Below are 13,302 nucleotides of genomic sequence, written 5' to 3' on the forward strand. Positions count from 1 at the left end.
AACATTGTTAGGGACCAGATATTCGAAGATCAAGCAACACATTTCATTAACTGTTGATAGAACAGGCAGCAATCTAATAATGGAAAGTTGCTGTGTAAATGAAACCTATTTGTGCAAATCACAATTTCATAAGCTAGATTAGGCTAAACTCAACGTTGTTAGGGACCAGACCTCTCCAGATGTTCGAAGATCAAGCAACATATTTCATTAACTGTTGATGGAACAAGCTGCTATCTAACAATGGGAAGTTGCTGTGTAAATGAAACCTATTTGTACAAATCACAATTTCATAAGCTGGAAAAACGTACTAGGTGGGATTTGGGAAATGAGTTCCCTTGTATGTTTCCTTGTGCTTCAGCTTTGCTGATACAGCTAGCTAGAAGCTAGTCAGTTCTATCGTTGCCAATTCCCAGGGAGAAAAAGGACAATGTCCTCTCTGACTACCATGTCTTCTCGTTGCATGAAATGCAAATTTGCACAAAATCTCTGTTCATCTATAAGATGCTCTTTGGCTTGATCACGATGAGGTATACACCCTTGAATACAAAGTTCTCAGTTTTTTTCTTTCTTGCTCTATATCCCCTCCAGATAAAATCAGCACTATTTAGCATCAACACAAACTAATCCGCAAGGTGCCAGATATAATGAAGATATAGTACAAAATATGACCTGCCATGTCACCAATCATGAATTGAGCTGTACCATATCATCCAAATTCAATACCTAATTGCTGATTTTCTTGAATAGTATTTGGTAATAAACTGTTCTCATCTTTCATCTCAATTACAATGGTCTCTGAGTTTATGATCACCCTGCATAGTCCAAGATGGCCTCCATTAAGAAGGTCACAATTCTCATACAAACCATCAGCTGGTGGCATGTTCAACATGCAAGATTTTGGCAGCATGATCCTTTTCCTTTCCTGAAGGTGGTTTTCCTTAACTGTCAGCACAAGGCGGTGTTTCCTCCCTAGTAATTCAGAAACATATTCCATATCACCCATAGCCAAAGCATGGCGAACACGACTAGAAGAAACCTGCCCCTTGTCGCTTGAATTTACGGAGGTTGTAACTCCATTATAAGATCTAGCTGTGTCCATGACTGACCGTACAATAAATGCACTTAAACCAAATTCTTCACATAGTTTCACTAGCTCAGCTGCATCGCCAGATGCCCTGTAGCCAAATCTGTAGTTTTCACCTGTCATAATAACAAACAAAGCTATATTGTAAAAGGTTATGACAATACAGTAAGATAGTGCACCTACAAGAGAAGACAACATGTTTCTACCTGCTACAACACCTTGTATTTTAAGATCCCTTGATAACCTCTCAACGAATTGCCGCGGAGTTAGGTACCTGACCTTTGAAAACTCAACTTGATATTCAATAGGCACTACATTCTTACAGTATGGAGCCCAAGAGGTGAGCACTCGCTTCCGATCACACTGAGCAACTATAGGAGGCCTGCATGAAAGGAAAGCAGTCATGAATTGCCACAAGCAAGGCACTCAGTTATTTGGGGCTAATGATTACCAAGGGAAATTATGAATAGCCTCTTTTACACTCACCTATACTCCCAGCCAAGAACCTCAGCAATTCCCACAAAAGAAAGAAGAAAGGGAGTTCCTGCCTTAGAAGCATACATTGCCAATTCTCGATGGCCAATGTGAAGGGCATCAAACTTTCCCAAGGCAACTATCCCATCTGAAACATGCATTGAATACCCAATGAAAATCTGGTTTAATCCTAGCCTCATGCAAGATTTGTGCAGAGTTTTCTAAGAAAGTATATGTGCAGCCTTAGAAAAGGACATGAGCTGCCCATAATAGATTTGGCATGCAATTATCACTTACTGGAGGTGCATGGTATAGGTTTTACATGCAAAATAAGCACACAAGTATGAAACTTAAATAATCTGAAGAAAAAAAAACATAGTGCATACCAATCACACAATCTTGATCTTCCCCACAATCTATTAGGAGCTTATCTTTCACTAAATCTTCATTGTTCAGACTGATCCCTGACTGTCCAAATGAGCTGAAAGTTGCCAACGAGCATCTGTTTTGCCCTTTGTTCGTGCCTAGAAGCTTGCTTTGACTGCAGTATCTACAAGTGTGTAAGAGAAATTTTAAAGTTTTAAATGAGAAACCAAGTTCACATTATTAAGCATTTACAGCAGTAAACATAAAAGATCGACTCTTATTGATGTGATTATAAACCATAGCTTTATGCGAGGTCTGTAAGAGAGAAATAAAATCCTGAAATCTTAGGATTACCAGTGGGAAAAATCATATGGCAATACCGCAATAGTGAGCCTTACATGGGGAACACGTCAAATATACGGCCTCATCTTTTCGCTTATGCTTATCAACCAAAATTTGAATTTTCAACCTTAAATTTGGAGTTGATTTTGAGGTTTTTTCATCAAAGTTTATTTTTCAGTCTTTGCTTTTAGATCGCTAAGAACACGTAATATAAAAGTTTTATTCACAAATTATTTTTCGTTTGCAAATATCCAATGGGCACAGTTGTTCCACATAATCTCTTTAATTTTAATTGGCTTCACCTGCCAACAGGCTAGACTTGGGCAAGATATACTTCTTGCCTGACGTTAGAAAGTTCCGCACAAGTTTAACGTTACACTTACTAAACCAGTAAAATGCAACAAGCCACCCGCAACTTTGAGCCATGAAAGTACTTGACATGGAGACATGCTAATTTAACCCCTTTCATCCTCGCAGCTAATTCGAAATTCTAGCTTTTGCCCATCATCTGCTAGAAGCTCAAAGTATCTAGACTGAAATATCCAAAATTAGAATTAATGTACATTGTCAAACCCGGAAAGGTGGTAAGACAAGCACAAAGAACTGTCCGAATGCTCCAAGCCTCCAACCAACCATAGCAAAGCTACTAGCTGTCAAAGTTAACATTTCACTGGCACGAGATTGAACAGGCTCAACGATCCAAAGTTGCCAGTCCTAATCCATACTATATAAAGTGTCCTAATCGATTAATCCCATTCCTAAGATGACGGCATCATCACTTACCCCCAAAAAGCACAGGCGTTTCATCGAACAGCTTGCGAGCGCAGGAGCAATACTCCCAATCCCAACCGAGACAAGGAGGACAAGGAAAAGGGAACAAGAGACAGCAGGGAGCTCGCTACCTGAAGCGCCGGCATGGTGGCGGCAGGAATAACCGCGGTGCCCCGGCGACCACCGCGCGCTGGCCCCAGCCCCGGCCACGCGAGCGGGAGCGGGAGCGGAAGCCGAGGAGAGGCCGCCAATGGGGCGCGGCCGGGGACGTCGGGGAAGGGGAAGGGGAGCGGAAGGTGCATGAGAGCGCTCCTGCGGCGGCGGCGCCCCTCTCCATATCCTCACTTTGATGCGCCGTTGGCTTCTCGCTCGCCGCTTTGCTTCGCAGGCGGCGGCGGCGGCGGCGCGTCTCTCCTCTCCTCCGCTTGCTGCTGCTGCTGGCAGTCACGCACGCGGCACGCGTCACGGGCGAGCTGCCTGCCCGTTAGATGAGGGTGTGTTTAGTGACCTTGGTTATTTCATAATCCAAGGGTCTGGATCTGTTCAGGGAACTTAAAATTACGAGAAGTTGTTACTTCTAATAATACAGCGGAGCGATTTTTTAGTTTATGGTTTCTAATTTATTTTCTGAATTTTACAACTACAACTTATCAGAATCCGAACAAAAATCTAGACCGTTTGGTGTGTGTGCGCGGGGTTCTTGTTCTGGAAAAATTTTCAGCTACCAAAAGCTCCCTTAAACATGTCTCAAGGCTGTTGTGTTATAAAGTTACGGAAAAAAAATAAAGTTGCTGAAAAATGATATGCAGAACCAAGTTTTTATTTCGAAAGTAGAGATGATGGATAAGATATTAGAAAGTTGAAGATTTAATGAAAAGGTATTATTAAGAAATGTTGATGAAGTTTCATTTTTTTTTTAAATGGTGCCTAGAAGTTTGATAAGCATCATGTCAGTTGAAACTACTCTTAATATTGATGGCTCGATTAACACTAGTTTTAGAAGTTAGGACAATCTATACTTAATTTTATAGTTGACTAGAAAATGTCTATGTTTTGTTATAGATAAAAAATATATTATAATATCATAGCATAATATTATTTTATCAAGCATGTAATTGTTTGCTTATTTGCATATATGGTATTTACTTGAATCAAATATTAGAATATTCTACAGTATCAGAAAATATCAAGCGGCAATTTATAAAAACCGAAGAAGCACAAGTAGAATAACAGATTTACTCCCATCACCATCGTAGTTTTTTATATGGAGTATATAGTTGTATGTAAATGAAACTCGAGCACTCGACCATTAGTTGAGGGACGTAAAGTGGACCTTTTTGCACTTAACGCAAACAGGCCCAAACCAAGCATACACCGCTAGGACATCCGGTCCGACAAAAACAATGGCCCATTCTAAGCTATAAACCCTAGCGGCCTAGCCCAACAAAACCTCTCGCCTCGTCGAGTACGGGAGCTTGTTCACACGCCTCCTCCCCTACGACGCCGGCGATGGGTAAGCGGAAGCAGCGCGGCGGCGGCGGCGGTGGCGGGGGAGCAGCCACGGAAGGCGGCGCGGCCACCGGCGGCGGCGCCGGAGGCCACAGCCCCTCCACCGTGTTCGTCTCCAACCTGCCGTACACCTTCAAGTCCTCCGATGTAAGCGCAAGCCGAGCCCCAATCCCAAAGCCTTATCCCCTGCGAAGCTATGCGGCTAGCATTTTTTTGCTGTTTCGGTCTGCGAGGCTGTGATACGCGGTGTGTATTGCTGTTTTTTTTTAGCTCGAGGCGGTGTTCAGCGAGGTCGGGCCGGTGAGGCGATGCTTCATGGTCGCGCCGAAAGGTATGAGAATTCAGTGACAGTGAGTTCAATGGCTGTTTAGCAGGGAGTAATTTGGTTGTGTTTGTTTCTAATGCAGGGTCAGAGACGAGCAGAGGCTTTGGGTTCGTGCAATTGTAAGTTTCATTGCTTGCTTTTCTGGTTGTTTTCCGATGGAAATGTGTTTCCCTTTCCTGCCACAATTCCAGAATTCGAGAAGTGATTTTGATCGTGAGTAGTGTAATGCTCTAGTGAGCAAATTGTTTAATGCTAAGCGGAAATACATTTATTCAGTGTCTCTAGTGATGGTGTCTGGTTAATACCAGCCTATCAGGTCCCTCACAGAAGTTAGCCCCACACCGATAGTTCTTATTACAAGTATGTTACTGCACGAAGCTTTCACCATATGTTATGTACTGTACTAATGCACAAACCAAATCACAAGAGGTTGGTTTAGCTCGATCTTTTTGTTTCTCTTACAGATGTGTCGTGTGATTATTCATGTAGGAATATCTTTCTGCAGAAAATATATAGGCATAAGGCATAAAACTGACGCGTAATCTGTTATACATTTTTGACATATTTACATTGATACAGTGCAACTGTTCAAGATGCTGAGCGATCTATTCAGCAAAAGGATGGATTCTCTGTTGCTGGTAGAAAAATTAGAGTTAAGCTAGCAACGCATCGTGCTCCACTGAAGGAACGTTTACAGAAGAAGGAGAATGGTAAATTTCTATTTCTGGTATTTGGTTCTGAATTTCAATTGATTGAGATTTTGATTGCCTGGCTGTTTTTGCTTGTAAGCCGTGCAAGCCAAGGATGCCGATGCAACAAATGAAGCCAAGGATGCTGATGCAACAAATGAAGCCAAGGATGCCAATGCAACAAATGAAGCATATGCTACTTCTACTGCAAAACACAAGGAGACATCTCATAAAACAGATACAGGTTTGAAAGGAAAATTGTTCGATTCCAACACTGTTTCCATTCCTAAATTTTATCAATGCTTTAATTTTCTGATTCATGGTGTATTACTGAACCAGAACCACTACAGTTGTTGAAAAAGGAAACTACACTATCAAAGGAAGTCAGCATTTCCAATACTGCTAAGGTGAAAAGCTCAGAAAAGCAAAGGTGTGGACTCAAATATTCTATACCATCAAGCCATAACATTACCTAAAAACAATTTAAGTAATTATGCTGATTTTTTCCCCCATCCCATTCTAGTTTGGTTTCCATAACCTCACAAAATTCTTAGTTTTTTCATGGATATATGCTGTAATTGTTTATTTTTCATCCAGCATGACATTTGTAATTGCTTGTGATGAAGGGTTGCAAAAACTGTGATATTCGGTGGTCTTCGAGACTTTGCTATGGCGAGTGAAGTATTTCGTCTAGCTGGAGAGATTGGCACAGTTGTATCTGTTAGCTATCCACTTCCAAAAGAGGAAATGGAGCTCCATGGTATGACTTATTAAGTTTTATCTCATTTTCCCAGTTCCTGCTGTACACACAATTATTCTCCTTTAATACCACTAGCATGTGGTTCTTGAAACAGTATAATTTATGGAATGGCTGTCATTCTCAACAGGGCTTGAACGAGATGGATGCACAACAGATGCAGCAGCTGTACTTTTTGCCAGTGTCAAATCAGCTTGGGATTCGGTTGTTCACTTGCATCGTAAGGAGGTCAAGGGAGCAGTTGTTTGGGCTCGTCAGCTTGGTGGAGAGGTATCTTCTTGCATTATATTTACCTTGATGTGCTGCCATTACTTCATTATTTTAGCTTGATAGACTTGTTCTATTCTACAATTAAACAAACTTCAAATACTTCCGTTTTTCTTCCACTTTTTGTTTACCAGTGTAGTAGTGCATGTGCACACATTTAGTTTCTCCTCAAAGCTACATATAATTATCCTTATGTTCTAACCTAAGGTGGCTATCATGAATTAGTACGGTAATTTAAAACGGATGGGTATGTGCTAATTAAAAATGGGTTGGAACTTCAAATTCTGGAGTCTCAAACTAACAATAACTTTCTGCTGCTGTGTCTCCTGGCAACGTCCTGAATACCACATATATTACAGATCTCCTGACTACAGTTTCAAATATAGTTAGTTACAGTGTCCTGTAAGACCTGCAATAAGTAAACTAGATATTTTACCAGAACCAACATAGTGCCTGTTCATTGCAATGGATCTAAACTAAATATTATAAGTTCTAAACTAGAAAAAAGTTAGTATCCCCAAATTTTAAATATTGCATACATAGTTCACATTAGATCAGATGGTGACATGCAATCGTTCACAAAAGGCACTACTATATTATTCATCATAAGATACTACCATCACCACCGCTAACTCCATTTTTGTATCTGTAAAAGATGTACAAGCCTCTAGAGATTGATTAGTCAGTGAGTTAATCAAGCTTTTCTCACTTTCAGTTAGAAAGATCCTAATATTATTCCGTGAATGACACAATAGATATGCTACCGCTTTGTCTCCACTTATAATCTACTACTACTATCTTGCATGGCTACAATTGCAGCTGTGAGAATAGGTGGGTAGGAGATAGAATGAGATTACTTAAAATCCTAATTTTCAGTTGTTGTGTGTCCCCCTTCTTCACAAGAGTTGCATGGTGTTTATCTGTACTCTGGAACCACTATCATATGTTTCTCTTCAGCTATTTCCCCAGTTACCTGCAGTTGTTTCTAACTTGCTTGCTATACAGGGCTCAAAGATCAGGAAATGGAGAGTGATAGTCCGGAATCTACCATTTAAGGTGCTTGATTGAATGCAAAAGTTCACTTGTTCCAAGCTTTGTTTCCTAGAAGAGATAAAACAGAGGCTATATGTTTTTGTTTCATTGTTGCAGATTACAGTAAAGGAGATCATGGATATATTCAGTTTAGCAGGATTTATATGGGATGTGTCCATTCCACAGAAGTCTGATGACGGGTATGTTTCGCGTTGAATCCTTTATTTCTTCAGCGGTTTAAGCAAATTGCAAGATATGATAACTCTGTTGCATTCATTCTTCTACAGGGCATCAAAAGGCTTTGCTTTTGTGTCTTTCACACGTAAACAAGATGCAGAAAATGTCAGTGCCCTATTCAGTAAGAGCAAAAAAAAAAAAAATCTTTGGAAGTCCTAATATTTTATATTTTTTTCTCTTTAACAGGCTATAAAAAATGTTAATGGAAAAGTAGTTGCAAAGAGAACTGTAGCTGTTGATTGGGCTGTTCCAAAGAAAGTATACACTGTTGCTGCAAAATCCAGCACTAAGGATGATGGTAAATATATAGACTTTTGTATCAATTATTTTAATTATTGCCTTCGTTCATCCTGTGACCTGCAATATCTTTATGTACTTCAACGATATTCTTAACAGCTATTTTAACATGGACATTTGGCTTTTGGCAAAGGTACCATGTCATTTCGTTGGTATGGTTTCTCAGGCAACAGATAAACGGTGGTTCATGTTGTTCAAAATGACCAGCTGGCTTCTTGTTTAAAAACTAAATATTTGTTTTAATACACCGTGTGCCCTCTTAAATCCTGTCAATTCTTTGTGCTTTCTGAACTACTACTTTGGAAGCTGAAATATCATGAACTTGCTGTACCTACAGAGCTGGCAAATGTATCAGACAGAGGCAGTGACGAGGAGTCTGAAGATAATCTTGTTGGAGAAGATGATAGCTATGAACTTGAGCAGGAGACTTCCAATTGTCCTGCTGATGATTTCAAAACTGAAATGGATATTTCAAGAAAGGTTCTTGAAAATTTGATCAAGTCATCTGAGAGGGCTGAACCATCTGGCAATGAGGGTTCTGATATTGATACAGACACAGAAACAGAACAAGATACATCAGAAAAGAAACAGAAGCAGACCCATTTACCTACATCTGTACCTGCAGCTGACAAGTTAGAAAATTCTAAACGTGTGGCACAGGAGGAAAACACCCTTCCTGCCACAAAATTCAAGAAACAAGACGCTGGGCTGGATAGGACATTATTCATAAGCAACCTTCCTTTTGATCTAAGTAATGAGGAGGTAACAGAGCGCTTCTCAGCATTTGGGAAGGTTGAATCTTTCTTCCCAGTTCTTCACAAACTCACAAAGTATGTTTCACCATCTGTTAGAACATCATATTTCCTTTATTTCCTGCTGTTGTATCAACCAGAGGTCGTTTGCATGTACACTCATTAATGCATGTTTTTGTGCTATCTATACAGGAGACCTAGAGGAACTGGTTTTCTGAAGTTCTCTACACCAGAGGCAGCTGATGCAGCAGTTTCTGCTGCCAATGCTGCTCCTGGATTGGGAATTTTTATAAAGAGCAGGGCTCTTAAGATAATGAAAGCACTGGACAAGGAGTCAGCTCACAAAAAGGAACTTGAGAAGGCAAAGAATGAGGTGGAGGATCGACGTAACCTATACTTGACTAAGGTAACCTTTTTACTAGAGCCTCCCCCCTCCCCCCTCCCTTCCCCCCTCTCTCACTCTCTCATCATCTCTTAAATCAATTTTCCTATCTCAAATTCATTGTTGCGGCAGGAAGGTGAAATACTTGCTGGGACGCCAGCTGCAGAAGGCGTATCCGATGCTGACATGAATAAACGTAGTTGGTAAGAGTTGATCTTTTCCTTCTTTCTGTGCACCATTAGATCACCCTACAGCTAGTACCAATATAGCCAATGTCTTTTGACAAGAAATATAGGCAAAGTGTTGGTTCTATTATATTGGTAAATGTCCACTGTACATGTGTGTTAATATTTCTCTGGGAATAAACAGCTATGATAGATGCAATTTTTATAATTCATTGGCAGCATGTGGTGTCTCAACCTTTTCTATAATAAAAAGGTGTCTCTGTACGGCAGATGAAACTATTGAATCATAGTCTTTTTCCATTAATTTTATTTTGTCAAGTATTTTTCAATTGTTTCTTCTATAATATGTATTTAGTTTTTTTATTGAATGTCCAGTAATCTTTCTTAAGATGGAGTTTTATTATGCTCTCAATCATGGGCTCATGGCCAAAGGATCATGTGAACAATGCTCACGAAATCTTTGATTTTGTCATGTAGGTTAGCTAGAAGAAAAGCGGAAATGCTCCAGTCTCCAAAATTTCATGTGTCCAAAACAAGGCTTATCATCTACAACCTGCCAAAGACTATGACCATTAATGATGTAAAGAAGCTTTGTAGAGAAGCAGTTATTTCTCGTGCTCACAAGCAAAATCCCGTCATCCGAAAGGTTTGTTGGGTTTTCTTTATTCAACCTCTGTTTTATTCTATTTCTAGGTATCTTTATAATGCTTATGCATGTGCATTTGTCTTGAACAGGTAAATATTCTGAAAAATGAAAAGAAGAGCAGCAGTACTGCACAGAAACATTCCCGTGGTGTAGCCTTCGTAGATTTTCAAGAACATGAGCATGCTCTTGTGGCTCTAAGAGTCCTAAACAATAACCCTGGTACTCTTTTCTATACCAAATGCTTCTAAGTATTGTTTTGTTGCAGCCATGCTGTCTAACTGCCTCATCGTCTCACTTACTTTCTAATGTGCAATATGTCTTTCTCTGAGAAGAATGTGATGTGTTAATCTTGCCTATTGCATAATGCTGCATCCTTGGATTGCATGGAATCACTGTATCACTTGTTCATGGCTTCGCGCTACCTATCTGTGCTGTTTCTTGTCCAATCATGAGCTTTCTGTGTCTTTGAGCTGCTGTTAGCTCTAGCTGCAGTTTTCACTTTTCCTCAGTATGCAGATCATCAGAGACATACTATACCCTTAATGTCTTCCCTTCCTTTCTAGTAGTAACTAGCATTTGCTTGTTTGCTGCTGCATTTTTTTTTAGTGTTGTCTGTTTATCTCCAGTTACATTGTTGTTTTTTGTCATTTGCAGAAACTTTTGGTGCAGAACGTCGTCCAATTGTGGAGTTTGCACTTGAGAACGTTGAGAAAGTGAGACTCCAGAAAATTTGGAAGGACCGCCGTGATAAGTTGCGAGAAGCTGCGCAAGATAAGGCGAGGCCTCTGGGAGATCAGTCTGCAACTGATGGCCCTGATGCAAATAACAGAAGGGCTTTCAACAAAGGGAACAAGAGAAAATCACACGATAGATCATCTAAGTTACCCTACGCTGGTGAAGGGCCTGCAGAGGATCTTTCGGCAGCTGGAGATGGTGGCACTGTGGAAAGTATGGTTGAAGATAAAAGAAAGGATCAAAGGCCTGCAAAAAGAGCACGAAAGTCAAACAAGGGAACCACCGCGTTGGATGGAGATAGACAAGATGCAACACCAACCGCTGATAGGAATGTAAGTAATATTGGACCTTTTGTTTTTCGGCACCACAAAATTATCGATCTCGATGAAGCGAAGTAGTTTAACATAGTCTCCGTTTTGCAGCGAACTCTGTCGAGTAAACATAATCCGGCAGATGCCCTGGCAAAGAGGAAAAACAGAAATGATAGTCATTCGGAGCAAAAGAGAGGAAGGGCTCAAAGAAAGACCAAGAAAGAGCTGGCTGGGGAAGGAAGCGTGGATAAATCGCTGGTGGAGCAATATCGTTCCAAATTTTTGCAACATGGTCTGAACAAAACCAAAGGATAATTGAGTGTGATCATCGTGGGGAGAACAACATGGTGACCCGGACCAGCTTGTCAAAAGGCTAAAATGTTTCCAGAGAACTTTCCACAAACTTTGCAGCCCCACCATTGGTCTGCCAAAATTTTGCTTGCTACATTTTGGTTGTTTTGTCCCACTCTTGTCGATCTTGACCCTTGATGACAGTGGCTGATGGTCGTTGGAGCCATCTATTATGACCATTTGAATGGGAATGCTTATGTCTACAGAAACGCGCTAGTTTAAAATGGTACTGTTAGAGTTGTCTATTGGATCACCTAGGTTTAGATCTAGTCGGGTGGTTCTATTTGCGATGGATGATTGAACAACAATAGAGAATAAGGGAAAGGGTTTAGGGATGTGACCGGTTGACGCGTTGGATGAAGAGGAAGTCCCAGCCATCGTCGTTGTCGTGCTCTGCTTGACGTTGGCGGTGGCGGCGATGGTGGTCGTGACGGCGACGGTGCTGCGCGGCAGTGGTGGTCGTAGGGGATCCCGGCGAGGTGGTGGCGCGGCGGTGGAGTCTTCTCGTCACTGGCTGCGCCCCCTCGATCGGTTAGGGTTTATGGGGTGGAGTGGCGGCGGCGGCGACGAACCTCGTTCCTTGTGTCTCTTGCCGTCCCGTCCTCCACCCCTCTTTATATGGCACAGTGTGACGGGGGCCCACCAGCCATTGGGCTGGGCGCCCCCGATCAGGGCGCGGGTCAAGGCCCCCTTGAGCCGTTGGGCTCAAGGGGAGGGAGATCCATCTAACATTCTCCCCCTTGATCTCACTATTTCCTTTAGCTTTTTCTATTCCATCACAGATTTACATATAGAGCATGTTTCATCGTCACGGTTGATTACCGATGGATTCGACAGCCACTATACACATCTCTATTCAGAAACAGATATTTTAACTTTTGGGCCCTATAGTCCAGGATTCATAAGGCTTCCCTTACAACCCATGCATGCTACATGTTCCTTGAACATGTTGGGAGGTAGGCCTTTCATGAGCGGATCCGCGAGCATCCTTTCTGTTCTTATGTGCTCGAGACTGATTGTTTGATCCTGGACTTTGTCTTTCACAACATAGTACTTTATGTCAATGTGTTTGGCAGCACCACTTGACTAATTGTTGTGAGAGTACATTACTGTGGGTTCTTTATCGCAGTATAACTTTAGTGGTTTCTCAATACTATCAACCACCTTTAAAACCGGGTATGAACTTCATTAGCCAGTTCACCTGCCCCGTAGCCTCATGGCATGCTATAAACTCGGCATACATGGTAGACCCTGCAGTGGTAGTCTGTTTTGAGCTTTTCCATGAAATAGCTCCTACTGCCAGGGTAAACATGTATCCCGATGTTAACTTTATATTATCTTTTGCAAAGTCAGAATCCGAATACCCCACTATCTGGAGCGATTCTGCTTTTCTGTAAGACATCATGAGGCCTTTTGTTCCTTGCAATCACGCAAGACTTTCTATACCAATTTCCAGTGCTCTAGGCCTGGATTACTTTTGAAATCTGCCAAATAACCCGGTAACAAATGCCAAGTCAGGTCGTGTGCACACTTGCGCGTACTGTAGGCTTCCTACAGCTGACGCATATGGCTTTGTTTTCATTTTATTGAGCTCATACTGAATTTCTGGGACATTGCGATGCCCCATACTTTTCGCCTTTCATTATAGGAGCAGGTGTAGCACTGCATCTGTACATGTTGAATTTCTTCAACACCTTTTCTATATATATGCCTTTTGAGAAAATCCCAATGCACACTTTGTTCTATTTCGGTGAATCTCTATGCCCAAAAACATATGAAGCCTCACCGAG

The 13,302-nt window shown here is 41.3% G+C and overlaps 2 protein-coding genes and 1 long non-coding RNA gene across 3 annotated transcripts; 1 reads left to right on the plus strand and 2 right to left on the minus strand.

Annotated features, from left to right (window-relative positions):
* Positions 1–21: 21 nt before the first annotated feature.
* On the minus strand, positions 22–3,496 carry LOC4334460 (FAD synthetase, chloroplastic-like). Its single transcript, NM_001418840.1, has 5 exons — positions 3,169–3,496; positions 1,945–2,108; positions 1,571–1,706; positions 1,291–1,466; positions 22–1,200 (listed from the first exon to the last, which is right to left on the minus strand). Exons 1-5 carry the CDS (start codon positions 3,372–3,374, stop codon positions 707–709), a joined length of 1,176 nt encoding a protein of 391 aa, NP_001405769.1. The 5' UTR covers positions 3,375–3,496; the 3' UTR covers positions 22–706.
* A 1,001-nt stretch (positions 3,497–4,497) lies between these two features.
* LOC4334461 (RNA-binding protein 28) lies at positions 4,498–11,714 on the plus strand. Its single transcript, NM_001418841.1, has 19 exons — positions 4,498–4,693; positions 4,817–4,877; positions 4,954–4,990; positions 5,451–5,581; positions 5,661–5,804; positions 5,900–5,990; positions 6,187–6,320; positions 6,448–6,587; positions 7,590–7,640; positions 7,734–7,816; positions 7,904–7,958; positions 8,040–8,151; positions 8,488–8,980; positions 9,095–9,308; positions 9,417–9,487; positions 9,947–10,115; positions 10,205–10,334; positions 10,770–11,182; positions 11,273–11,714. The coding sequence occupies exons 1-19, from the start codon at positions 4,547–4,549 to the stop codon at positions 11,474–11,476; spliced, it is 2,880 nt and encodes a 959-aa protein (NP_001405770.1). The 5' UTR covers positions 4,498–4,546; the 3' UTR covers positions 11,477–11,714.
* Positions 10,066–11,997, minus strand: LOC107280445 (uncharacterized). The gene is made up of 4 exons (XR_001544585.3): positions 11,854–11,997; positions 11,199–11,308; positions 11,006–11,096; positions 10,066–10,928 (listed from the first exon to the last, which is right to left on the minus strand). It is a non-coding gene; the product is annotated as an uncharacterized lncRNA (long non-coding RNA).
* Between the last annotated feature and the right edge of the window lie 1,305 nt (positions 11,998–13,302).

Source organism: Oryza sativa, chromosome 3, assembly GCF_034140825.1.
Source record: "Oryza sativa Japonica Group chromosome 3, ASM3414082v1".
Classification (NCBI taxonomy): Eukaryota; Viridiplantae; Streptophyta; class Magnoliopsida; order Poales; family Poaceae; genus Oryza; species Oryza sativa.